General features: G+C 42.7%; 2 protein-coding genes across 2 annotated transcripts in view; one reads left to right on the forward strand and one right to left on the reverse strand.

The window, feature by feature from the left end:
• The window catches only part of LOC139386032 (unconventional myosin-XVI-like), a 157,265-nt gene extending 156,297 nt beyond the window's left edge, over positions 1-968 (forward strand). Inside the window, exon 20 of the mRNA XM_071131432.1 lies at positions 760-968. Coding sequence (XP_070987533.1) covers positions 760-909 — 150 coding nt within the window. The 3' untranslated portion in view covers positions 910-968. The remainder of the gene's footprint in view (positions 1-759) is intronic.
• Positions 969-15,688: 14,720 nt separating this feature from the next.
• Positions 15,689-22,687, reverse strand: LOC139386035 (involucrin-like). Its single transcript, XM_071131447.1, has 3 exons — positions 22,679-22,687; positions 21,774-22,581; positions 15,689-15,696 (listed from the first exon to the last, which is right to left on the reverse strand). Exons 1-3 carry the CDS (start codon positions 22,685-22,687, stop codon positions 15,689-15,691), a joined length of 825 nt encoding a protein of 274 aa, XP_070987548.1.
• Positions 22,688-23,738: the final 1,051 nt, after the last annotated feature.

The following is a 23,738-nucleotide window of genomic DNA, read 5'->3' on the forward strand; positions in this document are numbered from 1 at the left end:
ACTCAAAAGCAGCAGAAAAGGTCAAATAAGGTCACCAAAAATGACATGACTGGCCCTTTTGAACCAGAGGCAGGTGCTTACGCCCATCCCCATCCACAACATCCCTGCAAAACCAGAACCATAACACTGTTGCCCTGCCGGTTGCTGCCTCATGCCACCATTCTGTCAGAGCCCATTGTCGTCTCACACACACACTCGTGCAGACACACAAACACACAGACACACCTTGCATCCGTCCCTGTTGGCGTTGATATATAGACTGTCCAGAACAGGATATGGAAATGATGTCTTTAAAGATTTCAATCAAAATGGGGCGTCCCCCTGCCTACCACAGTTTCATTTCCTCTGCCTCCGTTCTAATGGGACTGGAAGGAAACTGGCACACTGAGAGGGAACAGAGAGGGAATCAGCTCAATGGTTATGTCTCATTCAGAATGATGGATCGGGGTTGGATGGCCTATTTCTCTTCAGCTGATATGGAGGTTTGCTCCAGCCAGATCATGATGAGAATATGATTCTGTATGATGTATAGATTTTCCTCCAGGTCTTTCAGAAAGCCATTGAAATCTGAGATAAGATTAGTTGTTTTGGTCTTCCCTATTCTCCACCATTACCCCACTGCTTGTCATTACACACAATTCAGCATGTTTCTGGGTCCTACACACCCTGGCCATATCTACTGGACTGGGCTGTGCTCTATGATGTCTGCCTATTGCTTTCTCTAGGATTGATAATAATTCACCCCTCTCCTTCTGCCAGGTGATCCAACATCTGCGTGGGTGTGGAGGAAACGCGGGTGCTGACCTGGGGAAGGGGCGGGCCGACTGGAGGACCCAACGGGACACCAACGGAACACTACGAAACCCAGACACTACGCTGGTCTGGGCCAATAGGAGGTCCTCTCCATAGTGGGAGGATGACCGACCGACCACCCCTCTCCTCTCCTCACACATCCTCTCCTGTCTACACCCTGCCTCCTGCCCCTCCCTCCTGCCCAGGTCTGCCACCCCATTGGGCAAAGGACAGGTCCATCAGAGAGTGAGACAATGCATAAGATAAGACAATCCAACCGACAAGAGCATTTACAAAGAAAGGAGGGAGAAATGGAATAGAGCAGCAATCACAATCCATGTCCCTCCTTCCTCTCTCTCTCTCTCTTTCTGTCTCTCTCTCTCTGTCTCTCAGTCTCTCTCTCTCTCTCTCTCGCTCTCTCATCTGATAGTAGGAGGGGGCTTGTCGTGACAGAGCAGGGATTGCAGAAGTTCTGTGAACAGGGACTCTCCTCCAGCTCAGAACCCAGAGAGGGAGTCTCGTCATTGGGCTAGATCTGTGCCTATGTGCAGAACAGAGCATGTGTATACCCCCCTGTACATATCCTCTGTTGAATCTCACTGGTCTGGTGTTCAGAACAGTCACCATCTCTAGGACCAGGAAGTTTTCCAGATCATGTGATCTGAGCAGATAAAACTCCTGTCTAGTCCTCTGAACTCCTTCAGGTATCAGCTACCGCTTTAGCCTCGCACAGGCAACTAGGTGCTTCAGGTGCTTCTGTAACCCTGGCAACAATAGATCAGAGGTCAAGGAAACCCCAAGGTGCACTTCTTTCACCCCCTGCTAGCCACCAGCCTTTCGCTTTAGCACAAAACTCTATGGAAGAGCCACAACAAACACCATACTGAGTGCAGATATGTACTGCCCCCACCGGCCCAGTGATGGATACTAATCCCAGAAAACACGCTAAAAGTATTACTGACTAGACAACACAAAAGCAAAGCTGTTTTGACAACGATGGGGATAGTAGCTAGTTCATGTAGAAAGAACGCCATTGGTCAGATTGTATCAATGTTCTGTAAGGAATTTAATGGCCTTAGTGCCATATAACAGGAGGCCAGTCAAACTCAGCTACTGATAATGTATTTTACTGATGAGTTAATGTGTAAAGCACACAAACAGACTGAATAGGGAACAGTGTAGATGACCAACACACAACTATCTCTGGCAGTCCCTCAATGTACTTCTTATCTAGATTTATTTTACAAACATCTCATAGAAATAAACTGTAGTTTCTTCATATTAGTACTTTCTTCATATTAGTGTCCCATTAGTGGCACCTGGATCGTTTGATGTGTTACATCTTATGTAAAACAATGTTAGGAGTCTACAAGTTTCTGTAGAATTCAAGGCTGCAACTCAAGCACGACTGAGTTCTCAAGTAAAGCTACCCTCAACCTCCTCATTCCCCCACCCTGTCTCCTCATTACCCTCCCAACCTCAATAATATCCCATCACCGCCTCCAGGATGCTGTAGGGGTTAGAGGGCGTTGCCAGGGTAACCTCCCTGTGAATAATGGCTGACGTTTAATGTGGTTTTGACTAGATGAGCTACAGCATATGTCAGAATAGACTTTTCATAGCAGGTTAGAAGAATGTACGCAGCAGGTTAGGATAATTAGGTTGTTAGGAAAAGGGTTAGAGTTAGCTAAAATGCTGTATCCCATCTAGCCATGACCATTTAATGTCCAAATGTTTTATTTACTATAGCAGAAGAGCACAGAAATGGAAAGATGGAAAGAGAAAATTGTCTATATGGAAGATAGTTTCATGCAATGACTGAGGCAAAGAGCAGAGGTTTATTTTATAATGTGAATACCTTTTTTTTGCCACATGATTGCCTATTGATATGAAACTTCTTTATACTGTATTTATCTTGTGTGTTTGTTTGTTTCCCTGTGACTCCATTGTAAAACTGTTGTCAATTTTCCCATGTCAGAAATACTGATGTTTCCATCATTTATTTGTCTGATTGTTGTTAGGATGTTAAATTGCACAATATCGATGTGTGGAGTGGTGTCCACATCATAAAAAAGTAGCTAAAAAATTGCCTTTAACCACTGATATAGGATCAAATATTTTCAACATCCCCCTAATGGTTATGGTTAGGATTGAGAGAATGGTAATCTGATCCTAGATCTGTGGTAAGGGGCACCTAACACTGGCCATGGTAAATTGGATGGGTATGTCTGTGCAAGCCATTTGAAGATCATGGAAGATTGATGTGACTGTAAAACCCAGGAAGTAGCTCTGATTGTTTTCTCATGTACACTGATCATCCTCCAACACATCTGATTGATCCTTTAATAGGAATTAGCAACGCCATCACAAGCTCTATCTTGGTTGTTGACCGCACCGTGTGTGTGTGTGTGTGTGTGTGTGTGTGTGTGTGTGTGTGTGTGTGTGTGTGTGTGTGTGTGTGTGCGTGCGTGCGTGCGTGCGTGCGTGCGTGCGTGCGTGCGTGCGAGCGAGTGAGTGATAAGAAACACTCAATTTTAAACAGTAATGAAGCTAGACAACATCAGTCACAGATTAGGAGTGAGCCACTTAACCAGACATGGCCGTGCCTGACCTTTGGTGGGGCAGGTACTCAAAGCAACCCAACACCCTCCACAAAGATGAACCCTAATTCCACTTTTCTACTGCTCCTGTAGCCAAATTCTAATTTGAGGTTAAAATATGAAATAGGCGGTGATTTTCTGCAAGAGACGGTCCCTTCTCACACATTGTAGGCTAAGAACAATAGAACCACTACCGAGGTGGGCTATATGAGCTGATCATCTCTAATGTAGGCTAGATGATTCAGCTATATAATGTAGGCTATGTTGTCAAAACAAGCGAACTAGTCTTTACTTGATTTCAAGTTCTTCTACTGACAAACAGTCAAATTGCAGTTGCCCCCTTTCCTATCCCTGACCATGAGACAACACATGCTAGCAACTCCAAAGTAACCTACTGCCGATATTCATTTCAAACTCCATACCTGGCACCTGTGGGTAGCTAGTTCGTGCATGTGACAAAGAGTGGGGGATGGGACTTTCATCTTTCTTTTAAGAGTTTATGAAATGATCTAGATTGATAGTCAATTTGTTTCATTTAATGTTACAAGAGAGAAAAGAAACCAGAATAAATGAATAAAAGTAATTAGTTATAAAAAAAAATCGCCACTAATCAAAAGGGCACTTTTTTCATAGGAGGGCAAAAAGGCAGGTGCTCCAGGTCCACTAGGACTCTATATGGGTACGTCCCTGCAACCTTCTGAACACCCAAGCTCTGCATTATGTTTCTGACTGACATCACCAAGAGGTAAAACATATAGTGAAAACAATAGTGGTCCTAAAACGGAACCTTGAGGAACTACTAAAATTTAGAGTTGATATGTCAGAGGAAAAACCATCTAGAGAGGCAAACTGATATATATTTCCGACAGATAAGATCTAAACCAGGCCAGAACTTGTCCGTGTAAACCAATTTCCAATCTCTCCAAAAGAATGTGGTGATCGATGGTATCAAAAGCAGCACTAAGGTCTAGGAGCATAAGGACAGATGCAGAGCCTCGGTCTGGCGCCATTAAAAGGTAATTTACCACCTTCACAAGTGCAGGTTCAGTGCTATGATGGGGTCTAAAACCAGACTGAAGCGTTTCGTATACATTGTTTGTCTTCAGGAAGGCAAAGAGTTCCTGTGCAACAGCTTTTTCTAAAATATTAAAGAGCAATGGGAGATTCGATATAGGCAGATCGTTTTTTAAATATTTTCTGGGTCAAGGTTTGACTTTTCAAGAGAGGCTTTATTACTGCCACTTTTAGTGGGTTTGGTACACATCGGGGGATAGAGAGCTGTTTATTATGTTCAACATAGGAGGGCCAAGCACAGGAAGCAGCTCTTTCAGTAGTTTAGTTGGAATAGGATCCAGTATGCAGCTTGAAGGTTTAGAGGCCATGATTATTTTCATCATTGTGTCAAGAGATATAGTACTAAAACACTTGAGTGTCTCCCTTGATCCTAGGTCCTGGCAGAGTTGTGCAGACTCAGGACAACTGAGCTTTGGAGGAATACGCAGATTTAAAGAGGAGTCCATAATTTGCTTTCTAAGGACCATGTTCGTTTCCTCAAAGAAGTTAATGAATTTATCACTGCTGAAGTGAAAGCCATCCTCTCTTGGGGAATGCAGCTTTTTAGTTAGCTTTGCGACAGTATCAAAAATAGATTTTGGATTGTTCTTATTTTCCTCAATTAAGTTGGAAAAAGAGGATGATCGAGCAGCAGTGAGGGCTCTTCAATACTGCACGGTACTGTCTTTCCAAGCTAGTCGGAAGACTTCCAGTTTGGTATAGCGCCATTTCCGTTCCAATTTTCTAGAAGCTTGATTAAGAGGTCAGATATTTTCTGTATACCAGGGAGCTAGTTTCTTATGAGAAATGTTTTTTGTTTTTAGGGTGCAACTGCATCTAGAGTATTGTGCAAGGTAAAATTGAGTTCCTCAGTTAGGTGGTTAACTGATTTTTGTACTCTGATGTCCTTGGGTAGGCGGAGGGAGTCTGGAAGGGCATCTAGGAATCTTTGGGTTGTCCGAGAATTTATAGCACAACTTTTGATGATCCTTGGTTGGGATCTAAGCAGATTATTTGTTGCGATTGCAAACGTAATCAAATGGTGGTCCGATAGTCCAGGATTATTAGGAAAAACATTAAGATCCACAATATTTATTAGGTCCAGAATATGACTGTGGCAGTGAGTAGGTCCGGAGACATGTTGGACAAAACCCACTGAGTCGATGATGGCTCCGAAAGCCTTTTGGAGTGGGTCTGTGTACTTTTCCATGTGAATATTAAAGTCACTCAAAATGAGAATATTATCTGCTAGGACTATAACGTCCGACAGGAATTCAGAGAACTCAGTGAGGAACGCTGTATATGGCCCAGGAGGCCTGTAAACAGTAGCTATAAAAAGTGATTGAGTAGGCTGCATAGATTTCATGACTAGAAGCTCAAAAGACGAAAACGTCTGGGTTTTTTTGTAAATTGAATTTTGCTATCATAAATGTTAGCAACACCCCCGCCTTTGCGGGATGTGCCGGGGAGTTGGTCACTAGTGTAACCAGGAGGTGAGGCCTCATTTAACACAGTAAATTCATCAGGCTTAAGCCATGTTTCAGTCAGACCAACCACATCAAGATTATGATCAGTGATTAGTTAATTGACTATCAACTTCCTTGGAAGTGAGGGATCTAACATTAAGTAGCCCTATTTTGAGATGTAAGGTATCACAATCTCTTTCGATAATGGCAGGTGTGGAGGAGCTCTTTATTCCAGTGAGATTGCTAAGGCAAACATTGCCATGTTTAGTTTTGCCCAACCTAGGTCGAGGCACAGACACGGTCTCAATGGGGATAGCTGAGCTGACTACACTGACTGTGCTAGTGGCAGACTCCACTAAGCTGGCAGGCTGGCTAACAGCCTGCTGCCTGGCCTGCACCCTATCTAATTGTGGAGCTAGGGGAGTTAGAACCCTGTCTATGTTCGTAGATAAGATGAGAGCACACCTCCAGCTAGGATGGAGTCCGTCACTCCTCAACAGGCCAGGCTATCTTTTGGGAGGGGCAGAAAACAGTTTTCAAACATGATTGAGTTGTGAGACCCTGCTGTAGAGCTCATCAATCCCCCCTAACTGGGATAACTGGGAGGGGGCCAGAGACAATTACTCGATGCCGACACATCTTTCTAGCTGATTTACACGCTGAAGCTGTGTTGCGCTTGGTGACTGTTTCATCCTAACATCGTTGGTGCCGACGTGGATACCAATATCCCTATACTCTCTACACTCGCCAGTTTTAGCTTTAGCCAGCACCAGCTTCAGATTAGCCTTAACATTGGTAGCCCTGTCCCCTGGTAAACAGTGTATGATCGCTGGATGATTCGTTTTAAATCTAGTACTGTGGGTAATGGAGTCGCCAATGACTGGGGTTTTCAATTTGTCAGAGCTAATGGTGGCAGGCTTCGGCATCTCAGACCCCGTAACGGGAGGAGTAGAGACCAGAGAAGGCTTGGCCTCTGACTCCGACCCGCTGCTTAATGGGGAAAACCGGTTGAAAGTTTCTGTCGGCTGAATGAGCGACACCGGTTGAGCGTTCCTACAGCATTTCCTTCCAGAAGCCATGAGAAAGTTGTCTGGCTGCAGGGACTCTGCGAGGGGATTTATACTACTATCTGTACTTACTGGTGACTCAGACGCTGTTTCATCCTTTCCTACACTTAAATTACCCTTGCCTAACGATTATGTCTGAAGCTGGGCTTGTAGCACAGCTATCCTCGCCGTAAGGCGATCGTTCTCCTGTATATTATGAGTACAGCGACTGCAATTAGAAGGCATCATGTTAATGTTACTACTTAGCTTCGGCTGGTGGAGGTCCTGACAAACCACGTCCAGATATAGCGTCCGGAGTGAAAAAGTTGAATGAAAAAAGTTGAGCGAGGGAAAAACTAAAAATATAAATGGTAATTAAAAAGTAAAAACCGTAAAGTTGGCAGGTAGCAAAGTATGGTTGGCAACAAAATGCACAGCAACATGTAAACAAGTCTACAAGTTGTGTCCAGAAATGAAAAAAAAAAAAACTGTGTTCTACATGTATATATGACTATCGGACAAGAGTTTACACACACCTATTACATTGAGACAGTCCCAGTCAATAGCAGTATCAATCAATATTTATTTTGGGTGTAGGAAGGTGTAGCACTCTTACTTCGATGTGCTGAAGTCCACCACTAAACAGGGTTCCTCATGTGTTTATTAATCCCAAACTACTATGAATTGTAAAGGCTGGTTTAAACTTGGTCTTAAGACATGTCTGTAGACAATTAGAATGTGACAAGTGTTGCTGGTCAAAACAACTTTTCATTTATACTCAGGTGGAATGCCTGTAGACTGTTGCTTCCCTTTTCGGGGACACATGAAGCATGTTCAACTTTGACCCCGTCGCAGCGTCTGTTGACATGTTTACCTCGCTGAGACAGCAACGAAACAGTGCACAAGTTCAACAATTCTCCGGTAGAATGCCCTGCTTTTATTTCGTCACGCTCAAAACATTAAGCTGTTTTCTGTAATTAGCTCGTAAATAATTGTAAATAATGGTCTTGTTGATTTTATTTTCCTGTAATAATGAATAAGAAATGTGCTGCAGTTAAGATGTTGTCAGCTATGATCTGGTCATTATTTAAATAAGATAGAAACTAACCAAAACATTGTTTAGAAAGCGTTTAATTGCCTGGCTTGTCAGATTAACGTGTACTAAATGGATGAGTGCTTCTACATCTGCACTGCTTGCTGTTTGGGGTTTTAGGCTGGGTTTCTGTACAGCACTTTGTGACATTGGTTGATGTAAAAAGGGCTTTATAAATACATTTGATTGATAAGTGTTAAAATACAGCAGCTATGCTTTTTGGAGCATCGGGCTGTGGTGTCATGCAGCCTGTCTTTTTTGAGTTGATTCTTTTTCATAACGACAACGACAAGTTTGATGTCGGATGACAATAGAATGTTCATTACATCACTGGGACTGTCTGCAGACATGTCGATAGACCAACTGTAAACCAGCCTTAAAGTGATGAAAACATGAGGAGGATGAGGAACTATGGCTACTGTTGTAAGGCATTTTAGACAGGATATTAGTGCTTTGTCTCCTTGCATGATCTGACCACTCATCATTGCCCTCCGGTGCTCGGGAGTTAACGCTTTACAATGTGAATATCCTTTTAAGCTTTACACTGTGAACCACTGCACACAATTTCACACTGCCATTTCACACTGCCAATTCAGATGTCAATTCCGACTGCCATTTCACACTTCCATTTCACACTGCCAATTCAGATGTCTATTCCGACTGCCATTTCACTCTGCCATTTCACACTGCCAATTCAGATGTCAATTCCGACTGCCATTTCACACTTCCATTTCACACTGCCAATTCAGATGTCAATTCCGACTACCATTTCACTCTGCCATTTCACACTGCCAATTCAGATGTCAATTCCGACTGCCATTTCACACTTCCATTTCACACTGCCAATTCAGATGTTAATTCCGACTGCCATTTCACTCTGCCATTTCACACTGCCAATTCAGATGTTAATTCCGACTGCCATTTCACTCTGCCATTTCTTCAGTGTGCTTGTCACCTTTCAATGTTTCCCCTTCCACAGCAACCTAAAATACAGTACAAGCTACACACGTATATCCCCCTACACACACACACACACACACACACACACACACACACACACACACACACACACACACACACACACACACACACACACACACACACACACACACACACACACACACACACACACCATATCCTCAATGTGTGTCATATCCTCAATGTCTGCCATTTTTCATTCACAGTCAGATATCCCTTCATCATAATGTTCCTAGATCAGATGTCTGGTGCTACAACCAGTGCAGAATGGGCATTGTGCTGTTCACAGTCCATGTACAGTATTCCAATGACACTGTATATTTTAGTACATGGGCATATCACTGCCTTGTTGTAATGGTTGTTGTTGTTTTCCTGTCTCTTCCCCCTCTTTTTGGAAATTACATACAGTATGTTTTACCTGCACACATTGTGTGTAAAAAAGAACAAAATATTATATATGTGTTGTATCATACTTTTTTTCATAAATACCTGTACAGCAATAAAGCACAATTATGTCCATTCCCTTGTCCTGTGTGTGTGTGTGTGTGTGTGTGTGTGTGTGTGTGTGTGTGTGTGTGTGTGTGTGTGTGTGTGTGTGTGTGTGTGTGTGTGTGTGTGTGTGTGTGTGTGTGTGTGTGTGTTTAACTATGGGGACCACAAGAATAGTAAACAAACAAAAATTGACCAACTGAGGACATTTTGTTAGTCCCCGCGACGTCAAATGCTTTCTCTAAGGGGTTTGGGGTTAAGGGTAGAGTTAGTGTTAGGGTTAGAATTACGTTTAGGGTTAGGGTTAGGAGCTGGCGTTACCTTTACGGTTAGGAGCTAGGGTTAGGTTTAGGGTTAAGGTTAGGTTTTTGGGTTAGGGTTAAGGTTAGGAAAAGAGTACAGGTTAGGTTTAGGATTAGGGAAAATACAATTTTCAATGGGACTGAATTGTGTGTCCCCACAAGGTTAGCTGTACAAGACTGTGTGTGCGTGCGTTCGCTCATTTGTTTGTATGTATGTAGCTACGTATGTTTTTGTATTGTGTAACTATTCATTCTCTGACGTGTTGGTGTCTTCGTGCGTGCATCGGCTCGCTTCTTTGAATACATGTACTGATGTTTGTGTGTCTAGGAAGACCCTCTACCATGACAATGTTAACCAGCCCATTGTTGTGTAAACAGCGTAGCAGGTGAAAGCGTATTATAATGTGTCATGTTTTACAGCCACTCACAGAGAGATTAGCACAGTGTGACACAGCCACAAGTACGCAAGTCATTTGTGGTTTTTGTCAGGTTTTCCGGGGGTTACAGCATCACCCGTCAGAGGCATAACTGACACGAACACACACTAAGTCACACACACACACACACACACACTGCCATCTCTCCTCAGATCAAGTGAGACAGTGCGCCAGGGATTCTTGAGATCTTAACCCTGTGTTGAAACCTGTTTAAAGGCGGCCATGCTTTTACAGCGCTGTAAACAGGTACAGTACACACACAGTCTGAAGTGTCAGTAATAACAGAGGCTGGTTGTTGTGAGGTGTAGCAGGGTTGTGTAATATTCAACAACCCCTCACAGTCTCACTGCAGAATTTATTTTTTTTGGCACTTTTATCAAAACATCACATTTAAAGATTTCTGCAAAAAACATCACATCTGGAAGTCAAAGTTAAGGGTTATCAAATCAAAATAAAATCAAATTGTATTGGTCACATACACATGGTTAGCAGAAGTTAATGTGAGGGCAGCAAAATGCTTGTGCTTCTAGTTCCGACCATGCTGTAATATCTAACAAGTAATCTAACAATTTCACATCAACTACCTTTTACACACAAGTGTAAAGGAACGAATAAGAATATGTACACAGAAATATATGGATGAGCGATGGCCGAACGGCAGAGGCAAGATGCAGTAGATGGTGTAGAGTACAGTATATACATATGAGATGAGTAATGTAGGGTATGTAAACATGATATAAAATAGCTTTTAGAGAGATTTGAGTCAGTATGTTGGCAGCAGCCACTCAATGTTAGTGATGGCTGTTTAACAGGCTGATGGCCTTGAGATAGAAGCTGTTTTTCAGTCTCTCGGTCCCAGCTTTGATGCACCTGTACTGACCTCGCCTTCTGGATGATAGTGGGGTGAACAGGCAGTGGCTCGGGTGGTTGTTGTCAAGATGATCTTTATGGCCTTCCTGTGACATCGGGTGGTGTAGGTGTCCTGGAGGGCAGGTAGTTTTCCCCTGGTGATGCATTGTGCAGACCTCACTACCCTCTGAAGAGCCTTACGGTTGTGGGCGGAGCAGTTGCTGTACCAGGCGGTGAAAAAGCCTGTCAGGATGCTCTCGGTTATGCCTCAGTAAAAGTTTGTGAGTGTTTTTGGTGACAAGCCAAATTTCTTCAGCTTCCTTAGGTTGAAGAGGCTCTGTTGCGCCTTCTTCACCACGCTGTCTGTGTGGATGGACCATTTCAGTTTGTCCGTGATGTGTACGCCGAGGAACTTAAAACTTTCCACTTTCTCCACTACAGTCCCGTCAATGTGGAAAGGGGGTGCTCCTTCTGCTGTTTCCTGAAGTCCACTATCATCTCCTTTGTTTTGTTGAGTGTGAGGTTATTTTCCTGACACCACACTCTGAGGGCTCTCACCTCCTCCCTGTAGGCCGTCTCGTCGTTGTTGGTAATCAAGCCTACCAGTATAGTGTCGTCTGCAAACTTGATGATTGAGTGCATGGCCACGCAGTCATGCGTGAACAGGGAGTACAGGAGAGTACTGAGAACGCACCCTTGTGGGGCCCCTGTGTTGAGGATCAGTGGGGTGGAGATATTGTTTTCTACCCTCACCACCTGGGGTGCCCTGTCAGAAAGCGTCTCAGACTTAATGATGAGTTTGGAGGGTACTATGGTGTTAAATGCTGAGCTGTAGTCAATGAAAAGCATTCTTACATGGGTATTCCTCTTGTCCAGATGGGATAGGGCAGTGTGCAGTGTGATGGTGATTGCATCTTCTGTGGACCTATTGGGGCAGTAAACAAATTGGAGTGGGTCTAGGGTGTCAGGTAGGGTGGAGGTGAGATGATCCTTGACTTGTCTCTCATGATTTGTCTCTCATGATGACAGAAGTGAGTGCTACGGGGCGATAGTCGTTTAGCTCAGTTACCTTAGCTTTCTTGGGAACAGGAACAATGGTGTACCTCTTGAAGCATGTGGGAACAGCAGACTGGGATAGGGATTGATTGAATATGTCTGTAAACACACCAGGCAGTTGGTCTGCGCATGCTCTGAGGACGCGGCTAGGGATTCCGTCTGGGTCGGCAGCCCTGCGAGGGTTAACACTTTCAAATGTTTTACTCACGTTGGCTGTGGTGAAGGAGAGCCCGCAGGTTTTGGTAGCGGGCCGTGTCGGTGGCACTGTATTTTCTCAAAGCGAGCAAAGAAGTTGTTTAGTTTGTCTGGGAGCAAGACATCGGGGTACGCGACGGGGCTGGTTTTCTTTTTGTAATCCGTAATTGACTGTAAACCCTGTCACATACCTCTCGTGTCTGAGCCGTTGAATTGCGACTCTACTTTGTCTCTATACTGACGCTTAGCTTGTTTGATTGCCTTGCGGAGGGAATAGCTACACTGTTTGTATTTGGTCATGTTTAGGTTAAAGGTTGGGTTTTTGGATAGGGTTAAAACATGAGGACTAGGCATTTATTCTGAATGGTTAAGGCAAGGGTTAAGTTAAGATTTAAGGTAAGGGGTTCGGGTAAGGGGTTCAGGTAAGGGTTAAGGTAAAGGTTAAGGCAAGGGTTAAGTTAATGTTTAAGGTAAGGGGTTCAGGTAAGGGGTTCAGGTAAGGGTTAAGGTAAAGGTTAAGGCAAGGGTTAAGTTAAGGTTTAAGGTAAGGGGTTCGGGTAAGGGGTTCATGTAAGGGGTTCAGGTAAGGGTTAAGGTAAAGGTTAAGGTTTGAGATAGGGTTAAAACAAACAATAGAAAGATTGTCCACCACTGGGATTGAACACGCATCCTTCAGGTCCAGAGATCACAGCCATCCACCACCTCCGTCCTCAACACCCTAGCAAAACCTAAGCCCACTTGATGGCCCCTAGTGGACATGAGCAGAAGTCCAATTTCAAAGTCAATCTTGTGCAATCTGGTAATATTAGGTCCCGTAAAGATAAGAAAAACAAAGAGATTGTGAGCTGATAACCTGTTTTGTCACAGAACGTCTCAACACATAAAATTGTGTGTGTTCTTGTGCGTGTGTGCCTGTGTGTGTCTAGCAGAGTGAGATAAGGGAGATATAGAGAGAGCGTGCCCTGTATATTTGCCCAGAAGCAACCGTTTTCCCTGCAGTCACCATGGAGAGAAGCGATTTCCCCTGCAACACATTCATTTACAGATTATTATCCATGACATTTGCGTGCATGTTGCCCATCTCCCCCAGGTGCCAGGCCACTATACTCTCAGCATGGCCCGGAGTGTCTCTCTGCTGCTGCTGTTGACATTTACAGGGATATGTGAAGTACCTGCCAGGTATTTGAGCTGCAGGTAGTTTCTGTAGCACGTTCAGGTCACGGCAGGCACGTGGGAGAGGCTGCAGTCTGCTTCCCACATTAGAGGGACATTTGCATCTCACACTATATGCAAACAAACAGGAGTAAAGTGGAAGGATTGTTAGTAAATTAGGCTACCACGGGGCCACAGCTCAATGTGTGTGTCAGTCTTTGTTTGCTCTGTGTCGTCCAATAGGTGCCTTTTTAAAAGCATTGACGTCTGCTGGTTTTTACCTTCAGGTGCAGAGGGGAGATGACATCATGTGTGTGTGCTCGTGTGTATGCATGTTTGTGTGTGTGTGTGTGTGTGTGTTTGGGGGGGGGTTAAGTGGGGTTAATTTTGTGTCTGATGTTATATTTGCTGTTCCCGCGAGAGAGAGAGAGAGAGAGAGAGAGAGAGAGAGGAGAGAGAGAGAGAGAGAGAGAGAGAGAGAGAGACAGAGAGATAGAGAGAGAGGGAGAGAGAGAGAGAGAGAGAGAGAGAGAGAGAGAGAGAGAGAGAGAGAGAGAGAGAGAGAGAGAGAGAGAGCGAGTGTGTAGAATGATTTAGGAAGGAAGGAAGACGGTAGCATTTGATGTACTGACCAGAGACACACTGAACCGGGGCAAACAAGCAAGTCCCTGGAAAAATCTATAAAAACAATTTTAGGCCACCATTTTTCGAAATACACACAGTCTCTCTCTCACAAACATACACACACGTAAGAACACACTTATTTACACAGAGCACAAAGTACAGCTGTATTGACAGTGAGGGAGTGGGGAAGAAGAGGGGGGGGGGGGGTTGACGGGGACACAAGTCTCTAATAAGGACTGTGACCTGTGCTCAAATATGTTGGAGTGGGATGTCACACGTCCTCATCAGTCTCTGGTGTGCTTGTCCCTTCACCTGCACTTGACTATCTCATCAGCAAGCGTGCACACACACACACATTCAACAACCCCTCTAACACTATCACAAAAGCATAACCGCAAACAGACACACTGTTTGACCACCTCCAGGCCCTAACCTATATCCTGTCCTCCAGCCCAGAGACAAGCCTTATGGGCTTCACTTCCAGATGTATCCCCAGTTTGACAATGGTAGTGGGATCATCCAGTCATTTAGTCTGGGTTTACTATGGTAGTGGGATCATCCAGTCATTTAGTCTGGGTTTACTATGGTAGTGGGATCATCCAGTCATTTAGTCTGGGTTTACTATGGTAGGGGGACCATCCAGTCATTTAGTCTGGGTTGACTATGGTAGTGGGATCATCCAGTCATTTAGTCTGGGTTGACTATGGTAGTGGGATCATCCAGTCATTTAGTCTGGGTTGACTATGGTAGTGGGATTATCCAGTAATTTAGTCTGGGTTGACTATGGTAGTGGGATTATCCAGACATTTAGTATGGGTTGACTATGGTAGTGGGATCATCCAGTCATGTGACGAAGATGATGGTGATGAAGGTGTCGTGACACCACTCACGGTAATAGGTGTGTGGTGAACAATGTCTCTTTTGGCTCATCACAGAGTGACAGAGGTTCCCTTGAGTAAATTAGTCTAAGGCCATGAAATGAAGGACCGTGACTAGAGCAGGATCCTATACGGGTTTCCCAGTGTTCTAGTTGACAGTTGCCTAGCTACTGGTGCATTTCACTACTATTCATCTGGATTGTTCAATGTTGCTTGGAGATGCAGTGCTGAGATGACTGCATAGCGTCTACTTCAGTATGTGTGAGCACGTACAAGCTTCATAAGAGCCAAAGGTTAAGGGTTAGGCTCTTAACATGGTTGGGGCCTTATGGGTGGGTCAATACTCCAGAGACATATTCTTCCCCCACCCCATCAACCTCTTTATAGAGACCCATTAATGTCCACCTCTCCCCCCACATTTACTGTCCTGTTCAGTGTCCTCCCCACCCCACTCCACACACACACCCTAACCCCCATCACCACGCACAGACCCCCTCCATCCCTCCCACCCTCTCTGTCCTCCACTGACCCTGTTCTCGTTTCCCACAAATCCTAAGGGCCAGGCCGCCTAAGGGCCAGAACGCCTAGTGTGTTTTGCTTGAGAGAGTAACGTGGTGGAAACCATTTTCAGTTAGAGACTAGCAGGGCCATGTCTCTAGACAGATCCATTACCATGGATCAGACTGCTGCAACACACACACATAGACACAACAAACAAAGAGACACAATACACACAGAGACAATAGACACAGAGACAATACACACACAGAGACACAACACAAACAGAGACACAATACACACATATACACAACACACACAGAGAGACAGTACAGACAGAGACAATACACACAGAGATAATACACACACAGAGACAATACACACACAGAGACAATACACACCAAGAGACAATACACACAGAGACAATAGATACGGAGACAATACACACACAGAGACACAACACAAACAGAGACACAATACACACAGAGACACAATACACACATATACACAACACACACAGAGAGACAGTACAGACAGAGACAATACACACATAGATAATACACACACAGAGACAATACACACACAGAGACACTACACACACAGAGACCATACACACCAAGAGACAATACACACAGAGACAATAGATACGGAGACAATACACACACAGAGACACAACACAAACAGAGACACAATACACACAGAGACACAATACACACATATACACAACACACACAGAGAGACAGTACAGACAGAGACAATACACACAGAGATAATACACACACAGAGACAATACACACACAGAGACACTACACACCAAGAGACAATACACACCAAGAGACTATACACACAGAGACAATGCACACACAGAGACAATACACACAGATACGCAATTCACACAGATATACAATGCACACAGAGACACAATACACACAGATACGCAATACACACAGAGACACAATACACACAGATACACAACACACACACAGTGACAATACAGACAGAGACAACACACACAGACACACAATACACACATAGAGACACTACACACAATACTCACCAAGAGACAATACACACAGAGACAATACACACAGAGACAATGCACACAAAGAGAGAACACACACTCTGAGACACAATAAACACATCTATACAATACACACAGATATACAATACACACAGAGACACAATACACACAGAGACACAATACACACAGAGACACAATACACACAGAGACACAATATACACTGCGACAGACACAATACACACAGACACAACACACACAGAGACAATACTCACAGAGACACCATACACACATATAGATAATACACACATATACAGAACACACACACACAGAGACAATACACATGGAGACACAATAAACACATATACACAATACACACACAAAGACAATACACATGGAGCAATACACACGGAGACAATACACACACTGCCTACAACACATGTATCCCCTTACTGCCTACAACACATGTATCCCCTTACTGCCTACAACAAATGTATCTCCTTACTGCCTACAACACATGTATCTCCTTACTGCCTACAACACATGTATCTCCTTACTGCCTACAACACATGTATCTCCTTACTGCCTACAACACATGTAACCCCTTACTGCCTACAACACATGTATCTCCTTACTGCCTACAACACATGTAACCCCTTACTGCCTACAACACATTAACACAATTCCAAACCTCCCCTCCCCCAGTGGCTTGATATACTGGCATGTCAATGCAGAGCTTCCTGGTGCTTTTTGGATAGAAAAACAGACTGATGAATCAAAGTCTGCACAATGGAAACAGATGATGAACCTGTGCTACTCTCCTCCTAACCTCCGCAGGAACAGTAGAACTACACAAATACTCCTATATTCATCCCTCGTTCATTCTGTCAGCAGGTCTGGAGACAGCGAGGATGTGTCTGATGATGGAGCTAATTAACCCAGCAATTAACGAGATGCTATACTGCTGACGGAGTGGAAAGACACACACGCACACACAAACAAATGTCTCAAACACACGCACACACACAAACACATACGTCTCTCAATCTCACACACAAACATTAATGTCTCAAACATACGCACACACACAAACACATACGTCTCTCAATCTCACACAAACACGCACACGCACACACACACACACACATTAATGTCTCAAACACACACATCTCTCACTCAGAAACACATATCTCTCTCTCACACACACAGTCTTGTTTAACTTACACACAATTGATTCCCATTCAGAATTCTATTTTCCCAAACCCTAAACCTAATCCCACAAAAAATAGCCTTTATCCTTTTGGGGCTGACAAAATGTCCCCAGTTGGTCCCCAAAAAATGTTTTACTATTCTGGTGGGGACTTCTGCTCCACACGCTAGCAACCCAGTGGTTCTAACGAGCGCAGTAATTAGTTAAAATCCAGTCTCTCAGGTAGTCCGCTTCCTCCTGCCTGGATCTCTGATCAGAAGGCCATGGGAACATATAAAAAAACACAATCGCTGGGAACTTTATTAAATGATGTCAATAACCTCAGTAATGTTTCATTGGTAACTGGAAGCATATTCTGGGCCGTGTAACCGTTGTATAGCAATGCTGTTTTTCTTCCCCAGGCCATTCCACTCTATAGCTCTACAGTATGTTAGCTGTGTATCATGTTTATATTAATACACACACAGGCGCACACACACACACACACACACACACAGGTGCTATGTCCAATATTCATAGCCTACAGTAGAACCCATGCCTTGGAAATATGAACAATTGTGCTTAAACTGATTTGTTTTAAAAAACATAGCAGTACAGGAACGCTGTGGGAGACAAAACATTTGTCAACTAAAATGCACAGTTCAGATGTTTGTGGCTTTTCTATAGTCTATACACTGTACTCTTTCTACATTGGTGTAGCCTGTCAGCTGGAACATGAAACGTTTGCTATTCCATCATCTATTGAACACTGTCAGTCGTGAGTTGTGAGAGTGGAGATATGATAAGGCGGCAATAGCCTAGCATTTAGAGCATTGGGTCAGTAACCGAAAAGTTGCTGGTTCGAATACCTCAGCCCGGCAAAGTGAAAAATCTGCCGATGTGCCCTTAATTTAAGCAAGGCACGTAACCCTAATTTGCTCCATGGGTGCCGTACTACTGACCCTGTAAAACAACACATTTCACTGCACCTATCTGGTGTATTTGACAATACAACATGAGATTTTATGGAGATATGAGATAAGAAGGGGAGATTTGTTGGGAACACCCTTAACTTTCCTCTGCCACAATTCTATAGGGCTATGTATAGACACTGAGGCCAGGCTCTATATTTAATTTGACCTTTATTTAACTAAGTTAAGAACAATTTCTTATTTTCAATGATAGCCTAGAACAATATATTTTTACCTTGTCAGCTCGGGGATTTGATCTTGCACCCTTTTGGTTACAAGTCCAACACTCTAACCACTAGGCTACCTGCCACCTCAGCAGGGGCAGGTATGATTGAATGATTCCCCATCAACAATCACCTCCCCAATAGAATATGCAGATCTACAGTTCTCCCTGTGTCATAGTAAGCTGTTTATTCTCTGTGTTGGTTGGGGCGTGATAGTGACTAGGGTGGGTCATCTAGGTTCTTTATATGTTGGCCTGATATGGTTCCCAATCAGAGACAGCTGTTTATCATTGTCTCTGATTGGGTATCATATTTAGGTAGCCATTTCCTAATTTGTATTTGTGGGATCTTGTCTACGGCTATTTGCCTGTGTGCACCAGTAGCTTCACGTTTCGTTTGTGCTTATTTGTTTTGTTTTGCTGAGTTTCGGTTTATTAAAAATATGTGGAACTCTACTCACGCTGTGCCTTGGTCTACTCATTACGATGAACGTGACACCCTGGTTCCCTTCTTTAATCAAGCTCTCGCCAGCTAATTCAATCTCATGAACTTCCCATAATCTCATTTATTTTCTTTTATGGGAAAATAAAGAAGAAGAGAGGAACTCTGATTGGAGGGAGAGAGAGCAGGGAGTACGCATCCTTTTGTTTCTATGTATTTATGTTTAAATAGACTCAGGTCCAGAATTATAGGATCCCTTGGTAAAGATGAGCAACTATAAATAAGTTATAATAATACAATTGCTCAGAGAGAAGAGATCCTTTATGTCATTTATCTGATTTTATGGACTGCACTCTTCAATTCTAACCACAGGTTTTCAATGGGGTTCAAGTCCAGAGACATATATGGCCATTGCAAAGTTTTAATTTTGTGGTCAATCAGCCATTTCTTTGTGGATTTTGGGTAAGACTTTACTTGACACCCAGTGTCATAACACATCATTACACGGTCATAACCATGTCATAATATTTCATAACAGCTGACATAACTTGTCATAACCATGTCATAATATTTCATAACAGCTGACATAACTTGTCATAACCATGTCATAATATTTCATAACAGCTGACATAACTTGTCATAACCATGTCATAATATTTCATAACAGCTGACATAACTTGTCATAACCATGTCATAATATTTCATAACAGCTGACATAACTTGTCATCACCATGTCATAATATTTCATAACAGCTGACATAACTTGTCATAACCATGTCATAATATTTCATAACAGCTGACATAACTTGTCATAACCATGTCATAATATTTCATAACAGCTGACATAACTTGTCATAACCATGTCATAATATTTCATAACAGCTGACATAACTTGTCATAACCATGTCATAATATTTCATAACAGCTGACATAACTTGTCATAACCATGTCATAATATTTCATAACAGCTGACATAACTTGTCATAACCATGTCATAATATTTCATAACAGCTGACATAACTTGTCATAACCATGTCATAATATTTCATAACAGCTGACATAACTTGTCATAACCATGTCATAATATTTCATAACAGCTGACATAACCTGTCACAATATGGCCATAACTGTCATGACACATATATGTAGACCTGTTGTGACATATATTGGGTTATTTTATGGCTGGTTATGACACCTACATTAGAGTGTTAAAACCCACACAAGGCAACACATTCCATTACACCATAGATTACTTGTCAACAGTATGTTTATGTTATAGAACATTTTCTGAAATTGACCATATTAAATTATCATTGTAATTGTGCACACATTAATGTCAGACATGTACCTACCCCAAAGCTCTGTTTCTGATGACTGGGATGAATGCAGGAACATATTTGTGACTGATGACTGACATAAGGGCATGTACAGTATGACTTTTATGATTATGATGGCCATAATGCCTCTTGACAGTGTAATAAAGTATATTATCTTAGTCCAAGTAAAGTGACACAGGATGGCCATAATGCCTCTTGACAGTGTAATAAAGTCTATTATCTTAGTCAAAGTAAAGTGACACAGGATGGTCATAGTGATTTTTGACAGTGTCATAAAGTCTATTATCTTAGTCAAAGTAAAGTGACACAGGATGGTCACAGTGATTTTTGACAGTGTCATAAAGTCTATTATCTTAGTCAAAGTAAAGTGACACAGGATGGCCATAATGCCTCTTGACAGTGTAATAAAGTCTATTATCTTAGTCAAAGTAAAGTGACACAGGATGGTCATAGTGATTTTTGACAGTGTCATAAAGTCTATTATCTTAGTCAAAGTAAAGTGACACAGGATGGTCATAGTGTTTTTTGACAGTGTCATAAAGTGTACTTAAAATATGATGTCAAAAAACATGACTGTAAAGAATTGCAACAACAACAACAAATAATTTAATAAACAAACTTTCAAACAAAAGGAAACTTCTTGAATTAATGTGGGTTTTGACACTCTCATGTAGGTGTCATAACCAGCCATAAAAAAATAAAAAATAAAAATATATATATATATATATATATATTTGTCACAACAGCTGTAAATATATGGGATATGACAAGTTATGTAAGCTGTTATGACATATTATAACAAAATTGTTTAATTGATTAGGTGGAATTAAATGCCATCTGATTTGTTTTTTATATTATTCTTTACATGACATTCTTCCTCTCCCTTGTATTTCTGTTAGCGGCATTGGGTTTATATATATATATATAAAACACTTGAGGAGGGCTGTGTCTCTGTGTATGTAGTTATATTCTCCTATTCTGTATTCTCAATTCTGTATTCTCAACATAGCTCATCCTATGTAAGTTCTTCTGCACATACCTACTTATATATACTTATACTTATACTGTCTATACACACCACGTACTTTCTGCCGGACTCTGACATTCCTCGTTCTGACATTCCTCGTTCTGACATTCCTCGTTCTGGCGTTCCTCGTTCTGATATTCCTCGATCTGACATTCCTCGTTCTGATATTCCTCGTTCTGACATTCCTCATTCTGACATTCCTCGTTCTGACATTCCTCATTCTGACATTCCTCGTTCTGACATTCCTCGGTCTGACATTCCTCGTTCTGATATTCCTCATTCTGATATTCCTCGTTCTGATATTCCTCGATCTGACATTCCTCGTTCTGACATTCCTCGATCTGAAATTCCTTGTTCTGACATTCCTCGGTCTGACATTCCTCATTCTGATATTCCTCGGTCTGACATTCCTCGTTCTGATATTCCTCGATCTGACATTCCTCGTTCTGACATTCCTTGGTCTGACATTCCTCGTTCTGATATTCCTCAGTCTGACATTCCTCGTTCTGATATTCCTCGTTCTGACATTCCTCGTTCTGATATTCCTCGTTCTGATATTCCTCGGTCTGATATTCCTCGGTCTGACATTCCTCGTTCTGATATTCCTCGTTCTGATATTCCTTGGTCTGACATTCCTCGTTCTGATATTCCTCGGTCTGATATTCCTCGATCTGACATTCCTCGGTCTGACATTCCTCATTCTGATATTCCTCGTTCTGATATTCCTCGGTCTGATATTCCTCGGTCTGACATTCCTCGTTCTGATATTCCTCGGTCTGACATTCCTCATTCTGATATTCCTCGGTCTGACATTCCTCGTTCTGACATTCCTCGGTCTGACGTTCCTCGTTCTGACGTTCCTCGTTCTGACATTCATTGTTCTGCCATTCCTAGTTCTTTATATACCTCATTCTGATATTCCTCGTTCTGATATTCCTAGTTCTTTATATACCTCATTCTGACATTCCTCATTCTGCTATTCCTAGTTCTTTATATACCTCATTCTTATATTCCTCGTTCTGATATTCCTAGTTCTTTATATTCCTCATTCTGATATTCCTCATTCTGATATTCCTCGTTCTGATATTCCTTTGAACGGGGTATGGTAGTAGGTGCCAGGCGCAAAGAACTGCAACACTGCTGGAAATTTCCCACTGAACAGTTTCCCGTGGTCATCAAGAATGGTCCACCATCCAAAGGACATCTGTAATGGCCGTCGTCGGTGGAAGAAGGTGAGGACCAAGGTGCGGCGTGGTAAGTCTTCATGATTTTTAATATAATCAAAACTTAACACTAAACAAAATAACAACTAGGAAGAACGAACAAACTAAACTGTCCTGTCTAGTGATGAAACACAAAACAGAAAATAATCACCCACCAAACACAGGTGGAAAAAGGCTACCTAAGTATGATTCTCAATCAGAGACAACTAACGACACCTGCCTCTGATTGAGAACCATACCAGGCCAAACGCAAAATACAACATTGAAAAACAAACATAGACTGCCCACCCCAACTCACGCCCTGACCATACTAAAACAAAGACAAAACAACGAAACGAAGGTCAGAACGTGACAACATCTAGTCAACTTGACACAAGTTTGGGAAGCATTGGAGTCAACATGAGCCAGCCAGCAGGCTGTTCTGAGGGCTAAAGGGAGGAAGAGGGGGTGCAACTCAATATCAGGAAGGTGTTCCTAATGTTTGGTATACTCAGTGTACATAGAGGCCAGGGCATGGTCATAGTGACCAGTGTTTCCAGACAGCCAGTAGTAATGACCTGAGATAGTGATATCTGGCCCGTCCTCCAACCACACACTGCAGAGAGGAACGTCACAGGCAGTCAGTGATAATATCAGCTCCACCATCACCATCACTAAGCACAGCTATCGGAAATCATTACCACCCTTTAATGACACTGCAATGGTATAATTGATAAAGAAACACACACACACACACTCGTGCATGCAGTGCATGTAAACCTAACAGACACACATGCATGTGCATGCACACACACACACAC

This window comes from Oncorhynchus clarkii, chromosome 3, assembly GCF_045791955.1.
Source record: "Oncorhynchus clarkii lewisi isolate Uvic-CL-2024 chromosome 3, UVic_Ocla_1.0, whole genome shotgun sequence".
In the NCBI taxonomy this organism is placed as follows: domain Eukaryota; kingdom Metazoa; phylum Chordata; class Actinopteri; order Salmoniformes; family Salmonidae; genus Oncorhynchus; species Oncorhynchus clarkii.